General features: G+C 36.9%; 2 protein-coding genes and 1 long non-coding RNA gene across 3 annotated transcripts in view; 2 read left to right on the forward strand and 1 right to left on the reverse strand.

Moving 5' to 3' along the window:
- sptbn5 (spectrin, beta, non-erythrocytic 5) overlaps nucleotides 1-22233 on the forward strand; it is a 49788-nt gene that overhangs the window by 19520 nt on the left and 8035 nt on the right. Inside the window, exons 40-71 of the mRNA XM_048191982.1 lie at nucleotides 75-266; nucleotides 371-466; nucleotides 640-758; nucleotides 873-987; nucleotides 2145-2258; nucleotides 2555-2676; nucleotides 2807-2969; nucleotides 3157-3345; nucleotides 3451-3528; nucleotides 3666-3838; nucleotides 4681-4771; nucleotides 4869-5015; nucleotides 5137-5274; nucleotides 5433-5689; nucleotides 6058-6244; nucleotides 6407-6619; nucleotides 6718-6914; nucleotides 7487-7691; nucleotides 7942-8118; nucleotides 8236-8391; nucleotides 8485-8702; nucleotides 8783-8972; nucleotides 9514-9690; nucleotides 9823-9930; nucleotides 10074-10802; nucleotides 10876-10941; nucleotides 11085-11168; nucleotides 11454-11545; nucleotides 11646-11759; nucleotides 13055-13158; nucleotides 13254-13361; nucleotides 13564-15740. Coding sequence (XP_048047939.1) covers nucleotides 75-266; nucleotides 371-466; nucleotides 640-758; nucleotides 873-987; nucleotides 2145-2258; nucleotides 2555-2676; nucleotides 2807-2969; nucleotides 3157-3345; nucleotides 3451-3528; nucleotides 3666-3838; nucleotides 4681-4771; nucleotides 4869-5015; nucleotides 5137-5274; nucleotides 5433-5689; nucleotides 6058-6244; nucleotides 6407-6619; nucleotides 6718-6914; nucleotides 7487-7691; nucleotides 7942-8118; nucleotides 8236-8391; nucleotides 8485-8702; nucleotides 8783-8972; nucleotides 9514-9690; nucleotides 9823-9930; nucleotides 10074-10802; nucleotides 10876-10941; nucleotides 11085-11168; nucleotides 11454-11545; nucleotides 11646-11759; nucleotides 13055-13158; nucleotides 13254-13361; nucleotides 13564-13709 — 5265 coding nt within the window. The 3' untranslated portion in view covers nucleotides 13710-15740. The remainder of the gene's footprint in view (nucleotides 1-74; nucleotides 267-370; nucleotides 467-639; nucleotides 759-872; nucleotides 988-2144; nucleotides 2259-2554; nucleotides 2677-2806; nucleotides 2970-3156; nucleotides 3346-3450; nucleotides 3529-3665; nucleotides 3839-4680; nucleotides 4772-4868; nucleotides 5016-5136; nucleotides 5275-5432; nucleotides 5690-6057; nucleotides 6245-6406; nucleotides 6620-6717; nucleotides 6915-7486; nucleotides 7692-7941; nucleotides 8119-8235; nucleotides 8392-8484; nucleotides 8703-8782; nucleotides 8973-9513; nucleotides 9691-9822; nucleotides 9931-10073; nucleotides 10803-10875; nucleotides 10942-11084; nucleotides 11169-11453; nucleotides 11546-11645; nucleotides 11760-13054; nucleotides 13159-13253; nucleotides 13362-13563; nucleotides 15741-22233) is intronic.
- On the reverse strand, nucleotides 86-2830 carry LOC125269170. Its single transcript, XR_007185045.1, has 6 exons — nucleotides 2790-2830; nucleotides 2199-2275; nucleotides 862-976; nucleotides 557-693; nucleotides 352-480; nucleotides 86-224 (listed from the first exon to the last, which is right to left on the reverse strand). It is a non-coding gene; the product is annotated as an uncharacterized LOC125269170 (long non-coding RNA).
- On the forward strand, nucleotides 18347-20805 carry foxg1a (forkhead box G1a). Its single transcript, XM_048191983.1, has one exon. The coding sequence runs from the start codon at nucleotides 18588-18590 to the stop codon at nucleotides 19836-19838; it is 1251 nt and encodes a 416-aa protein (XP_048047940.1). The 5' UTR covers nucleotides 18347-18587; the 3' UTR covers nucleotides 19839-20805.

Consider the following 22233-nt stretch of genomic DNA (forward strand, 5'->3'; position numbering starts at 1 on the left):
GGTAAGAGATAATCCTATATTTATTTATTCTTCATACGTATATTTAACATAGTTTGTCACATATTTGTCACAAGGCTGGAAATGAACTGGTGACCATGCGGCATCTGAAATCAAAGGAGATACAGCAGACCATTTCTGCGCTGATCTCTCATTGGGAGGCTCTGAAGCAAGCAGTTGCCGCCCGTGGAAAAGTTCTTGAGGATAACCGTGATTTTCTTGAGTTCCTGCAGAAAGTGGAACAGGTTGAAGTTTGGATTAGGCAAAAGGTGAACAAATGAGGCCATTCCATAACAAATAGCTGAAAACATGTGTTGATATACACAGTACTTGTTAATTTTTGGTTTCACTGACCTCAGTTTCTTTGATGCAGGAGGTGATGATAAATGTTGGTGATGTTGGAGAGGATTATGAACATGGTCAGCAACTGCTCAAGAAGCTCAGTGAATTCAGAGGCTCAGGTTCTGGAGTAAGTCTGGTGTTCTGCTTGATTTAGCAAATGTTAACTTAAAGAAAAACACATCAACTACTCCGTTTACTCCGTATGATAATTACATACCGTAGGCTTTGTATATATTATATTGGCAGCTTATTGCTTTGTGCAGTAACATTCTTTCACTAAGTAGTTTTCATCATTTTCAGGACGTGACTGTTGATGATGCTCACATCAAGACAATCAACACTCTGGCAGCCCGGCTAGAGAGACAGAACAGTGATGAGTTGGCGACTGTGAGAAAGCGTAGGCAGCAGCTCAATGAACGGTACAGCCTCCTATATTTCAACTGAGATCATGTTCGTTTAATAAAATACACTTGTCTTCTGTTATATCTTGCATATTGTTGTTTGTTTTGACTTTCTTGTCACCTTCCCAACAGATGGAGTAATTTCCATGGAAACCTGAGCAGCTATAAGAGGAAGCTAGAGGCAGCGCTAGAAGTCCACGCCTTGATTCGAGAGCTAGAGGAAGTCCGGGACAGAGCTGGAGAGAAAGTGCGTGAGAGAGAGACTGTATAGCTGTCAAATTATATGTATTTGAATCTGAACTCAACTTTGGCTGGGAACCCAATATAATACTCAATTTATCATATCAGCAAGATTGTAGCTGCTTAAATGTCTTCAGTTCTTTCATTTTGATGAATATACAGTACAGTCCAAAAGTTTGGAACTACTAAGATTTTTAATGTTTTTAAAAGAAGTTTCGTCTGCTCACCAAGGCTACATTTATTTAATTAAAAATACAGTAAAAAAACAGTAATATTGTGAAATATTATTACAATTTAAAATAACTGTTTTCTATTTGAATATATTTCACAAAGTAATTTATTCCTGTGATGGCAAAGCTGAATTTTCAGCATCATTACTCCAGTCTTCAGTGTCACATGATCCTTCAGAAATCATTCTAATATGCTGATCTGCTGCTCAAGAAACATTTAATGTGTACAATTGTACAAACTATTTGTGTACAATATTTTTTTTCAGGATTATTTGATGAATAGAAAGTTCAAAAGAACAGTGTTTATCTGAAATCTAATCTTTTGTAACATTATAAATGTCTTTACTGCCACTTTTGATTGATTTAATGCATCCTTGCTGAATAAAAGTATTCATTTCTTTAATTTCTCTTCAAAAAAATAAAAATAAAAATTCTTACTGACCCCAAACTTTTGAACGGTAGTGTATAATGCTACAGAAGCTTTGTATTTCAGATAAATGCTGAAACTTTCTATTCATCAAGGAATCCTGAAAAAAAAAGTACACAACTGTTTTCAACATTGAAAATAATCATAAATGTTTATTGAGCAGCAAATCAGCATATTAGAATGATTTCTGAAGGATCATGTGACACTGAAGACTGGAGTAACGATGCTGAAAATTCAGCTTTGCATCACAGGAATAAATTACTTTGTCAAATATATTTAAATAGTACACAGTTATTTTAAATTGTAATAATATTTCACAATATTACTGTTTTTTACTGTATTTTTAATTAAATAAATGTAGCCTTGGTGAGCAGACGAAACTTTTGGACTGTACTGTGCATAAATGTTATTTAAATTATTTTATATTTAATTTTACAATATAACAATATTTTTTGAATATATTTAAGGAAATATTCTTAATTTAATTTAATAATTATTGGGCCACAGATGCTACTGCTTCAGGGTCAGGGCTGTGGAGTGGATGTGGAGAGTGTGGAAAACCTCATTCGCAGACACGAGGAGATGGAGAGGGAGGCCAGAGTCATCCAGGAGAGAGGAGCTGTGAGTAGACTGGACAGCTGTAATACAAAGAACACATTCATCCATATTAATCAGTGCACTGTGGGTAGCACGTCCTATACAATATCTATTGTGTGTGCTGGCTTTGTGGTTAAAGGCTTTATAGAAAAACTCTCAGCACCTTCCAATGAAGTAACTGCTGTAAGTACAAAAGCCTTTAAATAAACCATTCATGGTGCATTATATGCTGTAGTGCGAGGGTTTGTGTAAATCACTAAAGCTAGTCTGCTTAAAAGAAGGGTTACAAAGAACACAATTGCTCTAATTTGTAAAACCAGGCCCTGGAGAAGGACACTAAAGATCGGTTGAGGAGACACTGTGATCTGTCTGACAAACTTAGTAAGAAGCAGGAAGAGGTCAACATTGCTTTAGTGAAGCTGGACAAGGAAATCAAACGAAGGTATGCTGCCATTAGTTGCTATATTCTTAGTTTATAAAAAATAACAATAATGTGACATTTAAATAATATGGTAAAAAATTAATATAAAATATACATTAAATGAGAAAGAATACACTTTGTTGTTGTGTAGGAAGGAGCGGTTGCAGGAGTCTCATCAGCTGCAACTGTTTAAAGCTAACCAGCGCCTCCTGTTGGACTGGAACCTGAAGCAAAGCAATGAGATGGCAAAGAAAGGCCTGCCTAAGAATAAGACTGAAGCTGAGAGTTTCATACTAGAGCACCAGAACTGGAAGGTATTTAAAAATGGCAGATTATTGTTCTTGTTTTGTGTGTTCTTATCTTTATACAAAGCTAAATGTACTTTTATCCAATTATCAGATGCTTTGATCCAAAGCAACTTAAAAATGAGTAACATCTCAAGTGATTTGTCATAGTACATTGTACTGTTGGATGATACCAGACAACATTTAACAATTGCAGGCTGAGATTGATGCCCGCAGTGAGCGTATAGATTCAGTTAAGAGTTTTGGACAGAATCTTGTGAAGTCTGGACACAGCGATTCAGCGGAGATTAAAGAAGCTCTACATAAGCTGGAGGATGCCAAAACAAAGCTTGCTCAGGCTTGGGAAGACCGAAAGAAAACTCTGGATCAAGCACTGAAGCTCCAGGTGATTAAGATAACAGCAGGTCGTTTTGCTTCATTAAGGTTCTGTTTATTCCAGAGTATTTGTGAGGTATTATGTGGAGCATAATGAGATATTGATTGGTTGCAGATATTCCTGGGCTATACTGACCAGACTGAGAGCTGGATGAGTAACAGGGAGGCTTTCTTGATCAATGAAGATCTTGGGGTAAGAGGTTCATTTCTTGGACCCCATTAAAGGCAGAGTAACATTTCACCTTATAAGAAAACAAAACGCCCTTGGTTGTTTTATCCTCTGTAACTTTGGAAATGGATGCTGAAAGATGTTTCACACTGTTATTGTAGGGTTCATTATCAGAGGTGGAGGCTCTGCAGAGGAAGCACGCTCTGTTTGAGAACTCTCTAGAAGCTCAGATGGAGCAGGTGGCAGAGGTTGACAGATATGCTCAACAGCTCATACAGGCACTGCACTATGACTCTGACAACATCAAGAAGAAGACTAAAGCTATTCTGCTCAGGTATGCAGCAAACAAAGAAAACTCACCTGCCTTGTAAAAAAGAATTACACTTTAGCACACTTTTTAAAAGAGTACTAATTACAGAAATAATATTTAAAAGCATGTACTTAAGTGCTAACTGAATGTAATTTTTACGGACACTTAACTGCATGTTAATTGCAATTAAATAAAAAATGTATAATAGTTCATTTATATTGTTATTATATTATAGTTCATTTATATTAAATGCAATTAGCTGAATTTCAGAGTGCCTTTTGACCCAATTATGAAGGATATAAGTACAGCTTTATTTGTAATTTCATAATAACTATGTTGTCTTCGAAATATGGTTAAAGTGTACTGCAAAATGTACTGACAAGCATTTATGGTAAACTGTGTATTTAAATATATTTGTAATTACACATTTAACAATACATGTAAGTAATTTAAAAAAAATTAAATGTACTTAAATGAAACTTAAAAATTAAAAATATATCAACTTTAAATGTAATATTAAATAAGACTATAATTAAAATTTGAATCAAGTACATAACATGTGCTTTATTATGTTAGTCAACACATTAAAATAAGTATATTAAAGCATGGCAAATGATTATTAAAAGTTTATTTTAAAGTAAAACCTTTAATTTGACATTATTACAATGTGCCTTTTTATAACATTATTACAAAGTGACCTTTTATTTTACTAATATAATATTACCTGCATGACAAATATACTTTTAAGATTTTAAGAACTCTACAAGTGCACATTCAGTACATTAAAGTGCACTTCTTTTTACAGAAGGGTTTGAAGATCAAAAACATTATAAAGTACTGTTTAGGTAAAATTCCTTTTTTTACAGGAAGGACAAATTACTGGAAATGAGCAAAGCCAGACGAAAAGCTTTGGAAGAATCTCTACAGCTGCAGAAATTCCTGGAAGGAAGCTATGAGGTGCGTGAAGAAAAAAAAAGAGCAATGACATCTATGTAGTCTGATCTATTTTACACATCTGTATATTTTTTACTAAGTTAAATTCTCATTTGTAAAGGTTTCCTCATGGTTGAATGAGAAGAACTCTGTGGCTGTTGATGAGAGCTGGAGAGATCCTATCAACCTACAAGCAAAGCTACTAAAACACCAGAGCTTTGAGGCAGAGATTCTGGCTAACCGCAACAGAGTGCAGACCCTCATGAAAGTATGACATTGGACTCTTAAAATAATGTCTAAATATATCTTAATCTTTCTCTATTTGTATGAAATTCAGACTTAAAAAAGCATCAGCAGCATTTAGCCTAAAAGAGGAAATGTTTCCTCAGGAGGGTGAAAACATGCTAGTATCCAGTCATCCTGCTAAAAGCAAGATAAAACCACGAATAAAGGATGTCGATGACAGCTGGGACCAGCTTTTAAGCAACTGCAAACAGAAGAAGTCACGTCTACAGCAAGCATATCAGGTACAGCATGCTAAAACTTGTGCGAAAACACATTGTTCTCTGACAATAAATATTAGATACGCCAGCATACTCTCATGACTTTCAGATTTACTGACTCTGGTCTGAAATATCATCTTGGATATGGGGTTTTTGTTTGCCTTTTCTTGGTTTTCCTCTAGGCGTTGCAGTTTCAGCGCTCTTTGGATGACATTGAGGAGTGGCTTGGATTAGTGGAGGTAGAAGTGGCGAATGAGGACTACGGAGGTGACCTTGCCTCAGTTGGTAGGCTGCTTAAGGCCCTGCAGGGTCTGGAAGAAATGGTAGATGCACACATGGAGAAGGTCCAGGGGCTGGTGGACACAGCCAAAGACTTCAGCTCTCAAGGCAACTTCCTTGCAGAAAATATACAGCAGAGGGTTTGGGAGGTGGTCAAGAGGTATGTTTATGTTCACACCCCAATGTTCACAGAAAAACAGCTCATCTTACTGTGGAAAAAGTTTAGGTGCCGTAGATAGTAGATAGTTTGAAAGTAGTGGTCCAATGGTCCATGGTCCAAATCCTGTGATGGGCAAAAACTAAAGATAATCTTTTATTCACAAGCAAGAAATATTGATTGAAGATTAAACATTAATGTGGTCACTATTAATGAGCTTTGAAATGTCAGTAAAATTATTTAAAACATAACACACCACATGACTGCTGTGTCATACTACATGTAATCCAATAGCATGTGTGGTATTATGTTTTACTTCATTTGATTGACAGACCAAGTGAAAAACACTGACATTTAATCATTTCTCTCAGGTATAATGGCCTGGCTGATCCGCTGCAGGCCCGCAGGGAAACTCTGGAGTCATGGCAGCTGCTGTTCCAGTTCTACAGGGACTTAGAGGATGAGCTGCTGTGGATTCAGGACAAGCTGCAGGCCACAGTCATGAAAGATTGGGGCACATCCCTGCAGAGCATACAAACCATAGTCAAAAAACATCTGGTTAGTCCGGTCCAGAAATCTGTAACTTATACTTATGCACGTTTAACATGTGCTTCTAAACTTTGCTGGACTGTAGTCCTGGCTTTTTGCTCTGCTTTTTTTACAGGACTTCTCAGCAAGCATAAAGAGCCATTACTGATATGCTAATACCTTCGCTTACAGGTTATGATGCAGGAAATTGAGAACCGAACCCCTCTAATAATGGCCGTACAGGAGGCAGGACAGAACCTGGTGCGAGGACGACACTTTGCATCACGTGAGATCAGTGAAAGACTTGCTGAGTTAAAGAAGAACTTTGACACTCTGAAGAAAGAGTCAACGAATAAAGATCGCCTGCTTCAACAAGCACTAAAAATCCAGACCTTTCTCTCAGAGGTGTGTTACCAGTTCATAAAGTAATGTGATTCATATATGTATACTGTATGTATATATATATAAAATCTGATGTCTGATGTCTCTCCATTATGACACAGGTTTCCCAACTGGAGCAATGGATGGAGGAACAGAGGCCTGTATTGGAGTCTAGGGACTATGGAAAGAGTGAGGAGGCCACTGAAGCTTTCCTCCGGAAACTGGACACAGTTGACCTAGAGTTGGAAAGCCAGCATGGAAAAGTAGAGGCACTCCTGAAAACTGGCACTGATCTAGAGAAGTCCCAACATCCTAACAGGTGCAGTCATTAGGTCATATGAGCACTGATTAATTGAACTAATGGCTTTTGTGGTCAGAGATGTCAGCAGAATGTTACTCAACATTTTTGATTCAAGTAGACATGACAGTGCAACGTTTTTTGTTGTTGTTGATGAAAGCAGAAGAATATATAGTATATCATGTTCTCATACACTACTGTTCAAATGTTTGGCCTTGGTAAGATTTTTTAAAAGTTTTTTATAGAAGTCTCTTTAAAATCAAAACTGTAATATTGTGAAATAATGTTAAAATTAACAATAATAGTTTACTATTGTCACATGATCCTTCAGAAATCATTCTAATATGCTGATTTTGTGCCGTTGAAAACACTTGTGCTGCTTAATATTTTGTGGAAACCATGAAACATTTTTTCAGGACTGGAATTAATAGAAACCTCAAAAGAACAGCATTTATTTGAATTAGAAATCCTTTGTAACACTAAATAACATTATTAATTTCTTTAAAAATCTTACTGACCCCAAACTTTTGAACGGTAGTATAATTTGAAAATCTGAAATAATGATGTTTTGACTTTATAATGTGTTTTTGCAGCTATTTAGTGAGTAAGAGCCTTGAAGATATGCAGGGTGAGTTTGAGACACTACTACAGCTGTCTGCTGAACGTCGCACCGAGTTGGAGAATCAGTACAATCTCTATGTATTTGAGAGAGAAGCCAGAGACCTACAGAACTGGCTCCTTTCTCGCAAGACCATAGCGGAGTCTGATGATTTTGGACAAGATCTGGAAGGGGTGGAGGTAAGAATGCCTCAAAACTAGTTTGCCAAGAGAGCAAAAACACGCTATATAATTTTAAGATTGATGTAATCTTTATATATTCACCTATATCTGTTAAATATTGTTTATTTTCCTTCTACATGGCACATTATTTGTTCTTATAGATCATGTATTATAAGTCTACTATTGTTACTTAAACAATAAAAAAAACATTTGTAACTGTAAGAAGTATTTTAATCATCAAAATAATTAACTTGATTGCTCTTTTTAGGCACTGCAGAAGAAGTTTGAGGATTTTGCAGAAGAGGTCGGCACTCTGGGCCAGAGTAAGCTGAGTACTGTCCAAAAGCTGAAGCAGACAGTGCAGTCATCAGAGGCACAGCAAAGAGAGAAAGATCTACTGAAGCTCTGGGAGGATTTAAACAAGGCTATGAAAGCAAGAGCAGAGGTAATATTAAAAAACATAAACAATGGCAGTTCTTCTAAGGTTCTGCTCACTGTTTTTATTTGACTGATGTAAAAGATTGAGCTTCTTCTTAGAGTAACAATAGCATGTTTTTGACAGAACCTGCATTCCGCTCGAGAGGTTCACCAGTTTGACCATGACCTGGATGAGCTTAAGAGCTGGATGAATGAAAAAGAGGTGGCTCTGGACTCTGAGGAGCAGGAGAACGACCTGCTGAGTGTCCAAGCTCTCATTCGCCAACATGAAGGCTTAGAGGTACCCAATATTCATTCGCCTGATGTTTAATTCAAAACATTTAAACATTTACCACAGGTGGATTTTTAATGGTGCAACCATTTGTTTCATCAGAGGGACCTTGCAGTGATAGAAAACGACGTGTCTCGTCGAAAAGAGGAAGGCAAAGCTCTGGTCCGCAGGTGTCCTCGAGTGAAGGACAGTTTGAACGAGAGGCTGCAGGAAATGGAGGAGATCTGGAGCAGCCTGCTGGAGAAGGCCAACCAGCGCAGACAAAGGCTCCAACAGGCAGAGGCCGTTCAGAGATATCTGACTGAATGGAGAGAGCTGATGTATGCAATATTTTTCTTTTTTGGCTGTTTTTCATGTGTTGTTCTGCTGTTTTACATTGATGTTGTTGATACTGTGTTAGGGGCTGGCTTAAGGAGACATTGTCCCTAGTGTCAGGGGATGGAGTTGGAGGCGAGGTTAAAGACCTGGAGCAGCTGATTAAAAGACACAATGAGTACCGAACACAGATTGACAGGCAACTCGACAAATCAGAAATGATTAAAAGCGAAGGGAGACGTCTGATGGAAGAGGGGAACTTCATGAGTCACGAGGTACGGCACTTACACCTGAAGTCTGGAATACTCTACACAACTTTTGCCCTGATTTTTGCCACAATTTGCAATCTGAAATAGATGATGTTAGTAAAAATAAGAGCTAGACTGCAGATATTGGGCAGTCAGAATGGACAGATTTCATTTAAAATATTTCATAGTGTGCAGTGTTGTTATTGTTTAGTTTTTTTATGAATTGAAATAAAGTTGTAGTAATAATTGCTGTAATAAAGCTGTAAAAATAATACTTTAGAAATGTTGCAATAGCATCTAAATTAAACTAAATTAAAATAGAAGTACTAAAACTTTTTTAAGTTAGTTTTTAATTTTAAGGTCTAAATTAAAATTTTGGGATGCTGTAAAAACTTAATTCAGGTAGGTTTAGAAAAGTTTCAGTAACATTTAGTTAACAAACAAAACATGATCAACATGTACAGTGTTCCTTTTGAACCTTTTTATGAATGCACTTTATACGTCACAGCAGATGGAAATAAGTCTTTAGAAAAATACTTGATGTCATTCTATATCTTTGTCTTTGCAGCTGGAGGATCGTCTTGTGCAGCTGCAGGAGCTGGAGGTGCGGGTGCTGGAGGCCTGGGCTGAAAGGAGAGCTCAATATCAGGAAGACCTTGAACTGCAGCAGCTGCAGAGAGAGCTGGAGCAGGCTGAGCACTGGCTCAACACCTATGAAAGCACGCTCAGAGCAGAGGACTATGGGGTGAGGCTGTCTGCAGTTTATGGTTTACTGATTTAAGTATTTTTTTATGAATTTTGGGAATTGGGCAAATTATAAACATAATACTGCCATTAACAGTTTCATGAAATCTAATTGTATCGAATGTGTGGACAGGACTCAGTTTCAGATGTTTTGGAGTTAATGAAGAAGCAAGAGGATCTGGAAGCCATGATTCAAGCCCAGAGCGAGAGATTTAATGCCCTTCAATCCAGAAGAACACAGGTTACTCATACTAGCTTTTTGTTTTTCTGAATATATTTCCATTTTCCAAAGCAGTTTCATGCCTTTTAAAGGATGCAAACATCCACATTAATCAGTTTCAATTCACCCTTTTTGATTTCTCTGCTCTTTCTTTGCTCTCCCAGAGAGAAAAGAAGATAAAAGAAATTCAAAGAGGTGTCAATACAGACAGCAGCAGGGACAAGCCCATTCATGTATCATCACTAAAGCGATCTGAGCGTCCTGCTTTGCCCCCACGTCCCTCACTGACCAGTCCTGTCCTAAAGAACAGCGGTGATAAGAGCGATAATTCATTCACAGTCCCTACAGCCAGGTCTGCCGTCCTGCGGAGAAACAGCAGCGATAAAACCGATTCCTCTGTGGTGTCACGAGTAGCATCAGGCCTCAGGAGCAACAGCAGCAGCAGCGATAGAGATATCATAACGTCCCCCGACAAACCGTCCACCTTTGTTCTGGACAACCCCAAGTCCTCAGAAGCTTCTAGTGCTGTTTACAAACCCCATTATATACACAATGTCCAGAAGACTGACCACAACACATCTGCAGATGAGGTTGATACACCGAGACAGACCGAACCCATTGTCATTGCCAAACCAAGGATCACTCCTAGGCGTCTGAAACCATCAACCCCTGATGAAGAGATTTGGGGTCCTCCTGAATCAAAACCCCCTGAGCCACCCTCCAAAGATGCAGAAATGGTCGACAACCAAAACTCAAAGGAGAGAAACCTTCCCCCTTCCACCCCACCAGAAAACCCTCAGTCATCTCCTCCATCTTCCCCATCAGACCCAGAAGAAGTTCAAGCACCCTCTTCTACTAGTTCTCCAATAGCCCTCTCGACTGTTGCCACCAAGGTAAATAAACACTCTTTTGTCCTTTTTGTTTTAGTTTCCACCTTTTTGGTCAGCAATTTGTGTCTCTTCATAGATCAGAGCAGGACGTGCCAAAATGGAGGGAACCTTGGAGATTAAACTGAAGCAAGGTGGAAATAAAGTAAGCTTTCCAACCAACACCAATGGTGATATTGATTAAAAAGCTCTCTCTGACATCCTTAGCTCCACTTCTTTGTTTATAGTGTGGTTTTGTTTCTGTAAGAGCACTTAATGGTGTAACATTGATCTGTTGGTTTGGATCAGGGCTTGGATCACTGGGAAACAGTCTATGCACTACTGGAAGAGGAGACACTCAATCTGTTTAAAGACCAAGATGCCGCCAGTGAGGTATGGCTCTACACACACACAACATGGTCTCACACACACACACACACACACATATATTTGGCTAGACACGCTAGAGAAAAAAGGACTCAGAGAGTGCTGTTTAATATTAATTAACTATATATCCAGACAGACAGGGTAATTATTTCTGCAGACAACCCCACATCAGTGAGTTCACCACATGATGACAACAATTAAGAGCCATTGTATCAATAAAGGAGATGTTTCTGTGGTGGACTTTGTGGACTCTGATTATTTTTCCTCTTTAATCCATGTCATTTAATACAGAATTGTACACGTTGGCCACCGATCACCTTGGCTGGAGCAGTTTGTAAAAACAATCCTTACTACAGAAGAAAGGAGCACACATTCAAACTCATGTGAGTTATGATTTATGCCTCCTGCTGTGAAAAAGGAACATCTGCTCACATTTCAGAATAAAAAAAAAAAAACTATAATCTGTTTCACTCTCTGGTTTAGGTTGAGTGATGGCAGTCAGTATCTGTTTGCCGCCTCATCTCAAGACGAACAGCAAAAGTGGTTGAAGGAGCTTCAGAATTGCACAAATCCAACAATGTCTTCAGACAATCCTGGGTAACCATTTTCTTATTTTAATTGAAATTCATTTTGATATTTTAATGAGACATAAAGATAAATATGTCAAGATGATACAACAGTCCTGATATCATAATATAGAATGAATATCTTGGAAAAAAACAACAACAACAGAGATTGTATTATTTTATTATTTTATGTGATGTTAAAGCTGAATTTTGAGCATCATTACTCCAGTCTACAGTGTCACATGATCCTTCAGAAGTCATTCTAATATGCTGATTTGGTACTCAAGAAACCTTTCTTATTAATATCATTGTTAAAAACAGTTGTGCTGGTTAATATTTGTATGAAAACTTTGATATTTTTCAGGATTCTTTGATGAATAGAATGTTGAAAGGAAAAGAATTTGTGAAATGCAAAACTTTTGTAACATTATAAATATCTTTACTGTTACTTTTGATCCATTTAATCCATTCTTGCTGAACAGAAGCATTCATTTTTAAATATATATATATATATATATATATATATATATATACAAGTCCTCCAAGTAAAACTCAATGTGATGTAACCATCTGAAAGTATTGCTGAAAAAAATATATCATAGAAAGGAGCTTTGCAGACTCCCATGACTGTGTCAAGGGCACAGTCTCTTAAAAATAATTTGACCTTTTTATGACAAGGCAATGTTACTTCAGGTTTTGCATGTCACATGATTCCACATCCAACCTGAAAATGTATTATTTATTTTATAAGTGAATAATTCTTCATAGTGTACACTCATATATGTTCAAGGTGTAAGAAAATATATCCATTTTTACTAGCTGGATATTAAACTGAAACTTGTCTTGATTTCATGTTTTTTCAAAACCAACGTAAAAACAAAGTACATTTCAAAGAACTTAAATATATTTATATTTTTAATATTATTTGTCTTTGATCCATTTACGTGTACTATATCAATATATCTGAAAGAATTGCACTCTAGAAAATGCTGGTGAAAAAAATGTTGTTTTCACCCAGCCATTTTTTTCAACCAATTTTGGATTTATTTTTTTAGCCAGCAATATAGTAATATAGTAAAAGGCATGTTTTTGCTCACCCCTAAATAGGGGCAAATTTGTGGGGTATTTTAAGCCGAAACTTGACCAGACCAGAGACTTATATTACATCTTGTGAAAGAGGGCATAATAGGTGCCCTTTAACCCAACCTGCTGGGTTTGTCCGTATTTAACCCAACTTGGGTTGTTTTTAACCCAGCATTTTTTAGATTATCGGACAACGAGGTTTTCTCACATGCTTACATGATTGTCATGTTTGTCCCCACACAGAATTAACACTGAAGCAAGTAAAGAAAGCACAGAGCAGTGTGAGTCTGTGCCAGCCGACACATCTGACACACAAGTCTCCACCACAAAGTCGAAACAGGAAAAGGGTGAGAGAACAAACAGAGCCTGAGTACTTCTGTGCGTTTATGTGTGCCAATGTGTGTGCTTCTGCTTAACACTTACCATGGATTCGTATTAACAGAAGACTCCACGGAGAGCTGTGAGACAGAGAGAGAGCCACCACCAAAACCTCCCCACACTTATTACAACAAACACCGCTACCCTGATGGAGGAGAGAGCCAAGACTCAGGTGAGACTCCAGTGAGTCATGTGTCTGATCTGAAAGTGCTGCTGTAAAATCGAATTACTCTAGTATCGGAGCTTGGACCGTTTTTTAATCAGAAATGATGGTTTAATGTTTAAGTGCTGGATAAAGATATATTTGTATGTATTAAAACATTTATTCATATTTTCTTGCTGTGTGTCTGAAACAGAATTTTTTTTCTCTTCAGTGAGTATGACCCAAAATATAAGAAGTCTACAGAGGATCCAGCCTCCCCAGTTCGCCCCGCCTCCTCCACCACAAAACGAGGCAGAGAATGGAGCCAAGGACAGGTCCAAAAACAGGAGTGTCTTTATGAAATTTTTCAAAAAATGATTTTTACATAATAGCAGATTTCACCTTCTCCTCTAGCTTGATATGGCAGTAGTTGACAGTTTACTTCTTTTAAAGGCTATTTATATTTTAATCTAATATTATACATTTATGTTGATATTATTATACTCTAAAAGATTTAATTTTCTTTGAAAGCAATACTGCTGATCTAATGTCTTTTTTGTGATTACAGACATGGAATGACACCTCATAAATAATTGTTTAATATGTGAAAAGATATACAGTAAATGAGTGTTCACAAATAATGGTACAATGCAAATGTTAAAAATAAATCCATCAGATCAGTTTTTAGTATATGAATATATATATTTTGGTGTATGAATAAAAATCATGTGCTTAGCTGTGATTGTATTATATTTAAGGATTCTAATATGCATGCTGTGGGGTGGCTTCAGTGGGACATCAGGTGAAATGGGACAGTTTTTATGGTTTATTGTCTTTTTAAACAGGAGAAAACAATTACAAAGGAACAATTAGGATGAACAAAACTGTCATCAATAATTGCCACAAGTGTCACTACAAGTGTTCGACAAGAACAAAAAAGCAGGGGAAAGCTGTGCTTAGTGTGTTCAAAGGTCTAGAATTATTAAATGTAATTTTTATTAAATATTATTTCAATACACTTTAGCACATCTCAAAAAAACTCAAAGGTTGATAGTATAAAACTTTTATTTGCTCCATTATGAATTTATCAAAAACTTTTGGTCCCACTTCATAGTTCACCCTATACAGTTAGATCATATAAATAATTAAGATTTACATTACATTACAAGACATTTGGCAGTGTTTAAGACTTACCTCATAATAACTAAATGAACCTGGTCACCCGCCACATGATGGCGCTACAGACTATGAAAAAAGCGATTGTTCGCGCAGTCCTTAAGACAGTTTACCCCATAAGCCATCATGCTCGTGTTTATAAACATTTTATCTTTTTAGCGATAATTCACAAAAACATGATCCCTCATATTTTACATTTAGGCAAAGTAAAATACAAAAATATATATTTCCCGTGACTATTAGCTGATATTACAATCTTAAACTATTTTTAACACAAAACTTTTGTTATTATTAGCCTATTAATTATGATGCCTATAGCCTATATTTTGTGCAACAATAATGCATAAATAAAATGATACGATTATGCACGGTTTTATTTTTTTTGCCTTTGACAACTTTGTGAACTTAATTTTGTGGTGGTCGTCTTCGGTAGCTAACAACACAATAAACATTATGAATAAATACACCTCGGATTATTTTTATTTATATGTTGTTGTTTTTTTCTTGCACATAACGGCAAAATCATATCTCCAAAAAGAAGCAGTCAATTTACCTTAGTTGTAGCCTAAGAACTTGTATAGGCCTATAGTAGGATATAGCCTGCATAAAAATGCATAAAATGCATTTACGAGTTTTGTTTTGACGCGTTGTCAAATTTTATTCGACTCAAGATTTAAGTTTGAGGTAGGCTATGGGGTGCAAATAATATGATCCTGATTGCTTATGTCATTAAAGTTATAATTCATCAGAAGCTTCTTAGTCTTTATACAATTTGTACTGCAAGTATAAAAACGCAAAGGATAGGATTGAAGAAGGTATGAAAAGTAGACTATGCTTTAAATGTATCTCTTTTCTTATTTATTTGGCTTTACAAACTGAAGTAATTAGGCTTAAATCGTCCTCCAGCTATGTAACATTTTTGCATGGGTTTTGTCATTTCGACCCTGTGAAGTAGCTAGTTTAATTATTTAGTAGCCTTTTGGAAAACAAAATGCTAAAAAAAAAAAAAAAATCTGTATATTTTGTTATAAAGAAAAGAAATGAGTTTCCCCAAGATCTCTGTTGATTGAAATCTAAGCGCAAAAGAGAAGATTTGCTGCAATTTTTCCACGCCGCTAGAGGGCATCCTAATAAAGACACAACCTGCAGGTTTAACAGACAGGTCTGATTTTGTCCAGGATTACCTCCCTGTTTATCAGTTCTTATTTCAACACAGGCGTTATGTTTGTTGAGGTAAGTGACAACTGTGTTTATTTAAGCGACGTGTTCATGAACATTTCAGTCATTTTAGGAAGAGCCCACATCACTGCGCAAAAATAACTTTATCAGCCTACTGTCATTAACACAAACGTAGCCTACGCTGCTGGTAAAAGATGGAGGTGATGTTATTGCCCAAATAAATATGTTAGCGAAAATTATTTGGTGGTGATATTGTATTAAGCATTAAGCAAAATATCTAACACTATCTTCATATATGTATACAACCTTTACGTTACATAGCTGCATGCATGCACATCAATGCATTCAAGTTGGCGTAATGCAGATAGCCTAAAAAAAATACTAAAATAAAAAAAAATGATTAAAAAAAATAAATGATAAAAAAATAAAAATAAACCCCCCTTCCGTTTAGTTTATAAATTGTTAGAACATAGTTTTGATATCTTACGATCCAGTGTTAATAGAATACAATAGCCTAAAATGACCGATTTATATTTCTTATGGCAATTTATCAAACAAAGTAAATCAAATACAGTACTGTCCTATTTTTATGTAATTAATTTGATAATATTAGACACAGGCATGTACCTGTTGTTAATGGCCCATCGCAAACCAAACAACTTCACAGTGAAAGCGAAAAGGCTTATGTTTGATATGGGCTAGAAAATAATATATCATAACTATGTGCACTTATTTAAAGGAAAATGTCTTAATTGTAATCAAATGAGAAGTTTGAAAACGTATGCATTATCCGCCTACCTACTTGTAATCTTTGATCTTGCATGTTTTATTTTCTTTCTTTCTTATTTTCTTTGGCGAAAAGATATTTTTGCACCTCTGGTCCAATTTGGTCTCAGTCAGACAATGACGAAGAGACATTAACAAGTGCCAGATTGTGCAATGCAACAAATATTATAAGCAACAAACACGTTAGGTCGCCCAATAATTCTCAATGTTCTCCATACAATGTATCATTAACCTTTCCATTTGGAAATGAAATTATATCGCACAGCCTATATCGCATAATAGTGTGGGTTAATGCATTCGGTCTATTTAGAAAACAAAGGGTTATTTAATAATGTAACACAAACACAGCATTAACAATATTTAAAAAAATGAAAAATATATATTATTATTTTTTTTATTATTACTGCTTATGTTATATGCTGAATTTGTAAATACAGTTTTATTTTATTTAAATGTTTATATAAAACTATATGTTTGCAGGCCTGACTCTGAGTTCATTATCAAAATTCCACCTTGTAGGAATCCAGTACGTTTGTTTGTTTGTTTGTTTGCGTGTGTCTCTGTGTACGATTTGTTTGCACATGTGAATGCGTGTGTGCCGTGCGTGTGTCTGTTGTTCAGTCAACCCCCCTGCAACGTCCCCAGCACAAATACACACATATCAGCCCTTCCATTAGAGAAACTTCAACCGTAAATATAAAGCAACTAATTGATGTCGGCATCCGTGAGGTTATTCTTGCGTCCTTAATGAGATATATTTGATTTATTTATTATTGTTATTGTTATTAGCCTATATTAGGCCTATTATTATTATTATTGTTGTTATTTTAAAACAATGATGCATTGTAGGTCTTTTCTGAATTTCTTAAAAATATTCTAAGGCCCTTGTTCTTATTTTATGTGTTGGGAGCTCCCTGTAGTGTCTCAATCCTTATAGAAATACTCTATCCTCTACAAATATAGATATTTCTTTCACTTATGCGAGAAGATTATATGTGGAGATTTTTGCTCTACATTCACTGTTATATTGGCTGTTTCTGTACGCCTGTGAATACAGCAATCTGCATGCATCTGCTTTATCACGTTAAATTAATAACCTATAAACACACCCAGAAATAAATGGTCATCTATCTTTGTTACTAGCATTTTAACTAGAGTTAAAACAGTATTGTGCTTGATCTTGTTATTTTCATCTGCCTCAGATGTTGCTGCGAATGATGTTCATGGTTGTAGTTAGTAGCATGATTATTAACATACACTAGGAATAAAGATGCTTATAGCGTCTACGAATGAACGTCATAATATCGTTTTTGTTTCAAAATCGTTCACATAAACGTGCGACTGTGTAGGCTATACGTGTGCGAACCTGACGCTTTAAGAAAAATATTTATAATGTGATAGGCTACACGAGAACAAACAGCCTAAGTATATAACTGCGTATAGGCTACATATAGCGTATCGTTGTCAGAAAGGATATATAGCTACATTGAATGCAAATGCTGCAAATATAGTCTACTGTCGCTCTTCAGCGAGTATTATCATCAAATGTTATTCGTGCAGTAGCTCCATGTATATTAAAAGACATAAATTTCCGATACAGGAAGTAGTACCTGTTTTCTGTGGCTACCTTTGAGTCCCTTTTGTTTTTCCCCCTGCGGTATGAAAACAAATTGAGGACGCATGGATATGTTGAAACAGCACTCTACAATTATCAACAAAAAAAAATTGATTGAGGTTATGTGGTCTGTTTTCTTGGTAGGAGTTTGCTTGGGGAAATGAAAGCCATTGTTGACTAGGCATGAGCATTGGTGGATCTTGTGTATCCTTACGCACTGGAACAGGCGCTAAGAACTGCTCAATGATTGGCTGCACGGTTAATACTTATGCTGCTGTGGTTGGCTGCAGTCTCTAAAAAGGTTCAAGCAATTTTTTTACAGCTTAGTGTCTGTGGCTCCGTAATTAATTGTAGCTAGCTGTCTCATATCGACGTGTTTTTAAGGAACATGAAATAGTTCTTGTGTTTTTTAATTAGAGGAGTTGCCAGAGCAAGAGATTTGAAGTCCAACTGCTGCTGCTGCTGCTGCTGCTGGTTGTTGCTACTCTATCTTACTTGTGATGTTGGATATGGGAGAAAGGAAAGAAGTCAAAATGATTCCTAAATCATCGTTCAGTATAAACAGTCTGGTTCCCGAAGCCGTCCAAAGCGACAACCAGCACCATCACCACCACCAACACCACAGAACGGTTCATGAGGAAGAAGAGAAAACTCCGTTACCTGCCCAAGTACAGGAGCAAAAGTCGGAGAACACTTGCGCTAAAAGTGACAATTCATCCCACGACTCCTCGTGCACGGACGAGAAGGAGAAGCAGGAAGAAAAAAGGGACTCGAAAGACGGCGAAGGAGGCAAAGAAGGCGACAAGAAAAACGGCAAGTACGAGAAACCACCTTTTAGCTACAACGCTTTGATTATGATGGCCATTCGGCAGAGTCCGGAGAAGCGATTAACCCTTAACGGCATTTACGAGTTCATTATGAAAAATTTCCCGTATTACCGGGAGAACAAGCAGGGATGGCAGAATTCCATCAGACACAACTTGAGTTTGAACAAATGTTTTGTCAAAGTGCCCCGGCATTACGATGACCCTGGGAAGGGGAACTACTGGATGCTTGACCCCTCCAGTGACGACGTGTTCATTGGCGGCACGACGGGCAAACTTCGGCGGAGATCGACCACTTCTAGGGCAAAGCTGGCGTTTAAAAGGGGCGCGAGGCTTACTTCCACCGGACTGACATTTATGGATAGAGCTGGCTCTTTATATTGGCCCATGTCGCCGTTCCTCTCACTCCACCATCCGAGGGCGAGCAGCGCGTTGAGTTACAACGGTACGTCGTCGGCTTACCCTAGTCACCCAATGTCCTATAGCACAATGTTGACTCAAAACAGTTTGGGGAACAATCACTCTTTCCCGGCCTCCAATGGCTTGAGTGTTGACAGACTCGTGAATGGAGAGATTCCGTACGCCACACACCACCTCACAGCGGCCGCTTTGGCCGCCTCAGTGCCATGTGGGCTCTCCGTACCCTGCTCCGGGACGTACTCTTTGAATCCGTGTTCAGTCAACCTGCTCGCGGGCCAAACCAGTTATTTCTTCCCCCATGTCCCTCACCCATCCATGACCTCCCAGAGCAGCACGGTCATGAGCTCCCGAGCCACCTCTTCCTCCTCCCCGCAAACGGCCTCCTCTCTCCCGTGTGACTCCTTGAGGCCTTCCCTACCCAGTTTTTCCTCCGGACTTTCCAGTGGACTTTCTGACTACTTCACACATCAGAATCAAGGGTCAACATCAAATCCACTTATACACTAACTAGCATCCACAGGATCAGACTGTAAGTGAACATTTTACACCAATTTACACTGTAATATATATAAATGAAAAAATTAAGGAGAATGAACGGACAATACAAGCCGAATTCCAGGTATTTTGTATTATTATTATTATTATTATTATTATTCATTTATTTCTGACTGTATACAAACGTCAAGTGTCGCGGAACTGTTTATTATTCCACTGTCAACAACGTGCAATGTGACCAGAGTAAAAAAGGATAAAGCGTAGGGTTTTCTTTTGTTTGTTTTTTTTTTCTGGAAAGGCATAATGATTACTTTAGAATGTTTATTTAAATAGTGGTTGCAGTTTTGTCTAATTTTAAATGTTAAAATATCTAATACATTACAGAACAACCTCCAGTCATCATGTTTGCAGTATTATCACGTATCATGAGCGCACTGGTGGGGTGAAATTTTTCAAAAATTAACACAAAGTTTTATTTTCATTTTTAAATAAATATGTTCTATAAGTGCACAATGCCCGTTGAAATCCGTGGCTCCTTGTTGTTTTGTTCTTTTAATAATACAGACTGAATAATACATCTATAGTGCATTTTATACATATATTAACAAGACAGTTTCTTTGTAGACCAAAGAATGGTTATCAAACAACAACATAGTTTTTTCAGTATTCATAACTTTACAGACAGTTCTGAAAGGGACAGACGTAATGAATGCTTTTAGCTTGTGTTTGCATATTTACTGTATGTGGTCACCACCATGCAGGTCACATTCTTTTTGTAATTAGTGAAATGTCAATACCTGTTGTAATTATAGGTTATAACTTTGCGAACGTGTAACCCGTGTTGAGTAAATGCCTCATAAAATATTGAGTGATTGTTTATGTCGTCTTTAAATTCCATGGTTGTGATTTTGTGGTCTTATGCCCGTGTTTGTCGCTTAAACTGTTAACCGAACAAAATAAAAAAGTAGGTTTAAGTACATTTATTACGAACATTTTGTCTTTTTTGAAGAACTAGCATTTTTAGTAGCCTAGCTGTCTGACTAAACAGTGTGTTTAATAAAACATTTAAGCGACAGTTTGCGGGTATATCTGAAGGCCTAGGCCTGCAATGTGTTACAAACAAACATATATTTTTTTTAGGAAAGGGGGACAGACAAAAAAAAAAAAAAGACAAAAAATAGTTGGGCTCCTTACTGCTTTAGCGATAAGCTACATAAAAAACAGCAAACAATGGCAGTCGATACTATTATTATTACTCCAATCGCAGGCCTAATAACCCGACCTTAACTGTATAAAATTCTTCCATTTCCTTTTTTATTTTATGCTATTTTATTCTGAAATATTTTGCTGTAGCTTATTACACGTTTATTACAAGCGTCTCCTGGTTGTAGAGGCCATATGACCAATGCATAACGCCTGATAACCACTATCAGCTCTTGTTTTCCGCCAACAATAGAGTCATTAGTTGCAATAGTACAGAGACACAACTTAGCTTTCAACACATAAAGTCCAGTGATTTGTTCATGTTTTTAAAAGAGACATTGTGCTAAATGTGCACAACCGTAATGCAATAACCTTTCTGCCATACAATAGACCAGTGGAACTCAATATCTCCTCGCAAGATGTTATCGCTCAAATGTTAAACGGGGTGACCACTCAAAAACAAAAGCAAAAAAAGCAGAGGTCAAATTTAAAAGCAGATTTTTTTTTTTTTTTTACTTGAAATGCAAAATTATAGGCCTACATTTCATACCTTACTTTGGTGTCTTGAGATGCAACATGATTTTATTTTTTCTTCCGCTCTCTCTCTCTCTTATTTAGCCTATACGAGCATATAGATGCATATATATTTATATAGGCTAGATGCTAAATAATTATGAGGATTTAAATTCAATACTTATAATAAATATTTCATTTGAATTTCATTTTTAATGTTATTTTTGTGCTTTATTTTATGTTCTCTACATATAAGCTATCGAAAGGAGAGCTTGCATGTGGTGGATGTAGTAGCATCATGAACAAAATTATGATCTTTGGGTAGGCTAATGATTGTTCTGAGCTTGTTTAATTTGTTTTCATCTGCTTCCGGCCAACGGCTTGAGTTTTCAATCAACAAAAATTTGCGATCAATCTATCTGAAGCAGAAAAGAGGCCTAAAACCGCACCAATAATTGGAATCTGCAAGGGAATTATTTTCGTTTCGGCGCTGTGTGGACCCATATTTAAGACGAATCGCTTGTATTGAACTTGTATTGACATTTATGCAGATTTAACGAAGCCGTGCACTTAAAATAATAGTTTTTTCCCCTTTGTGTCTTTTGACAAGATATTGTAAGCAGGGTTTAGTCACAGGCTACACAAAAGGCGTGGTTTCTGCCTATTACCCCGAGGCACAGGGAGACTGAGG

Source organism: Megalobrama amblycephala, linkage group LG5, assembly GCF_018812025.1.
Source record: "Megalobrama amblycephala isolate DHTTF-2021 linkage group LG5, ASM1881202v1, whole genome shotgun sequence".
Classification (NCBI taxonomy): Eukaryota; Metazoa; Chordata; class Actinopteri; order Cypriniformes; family Xenocyprididae; genus Megalobrama; species Megalobrama amblycephala.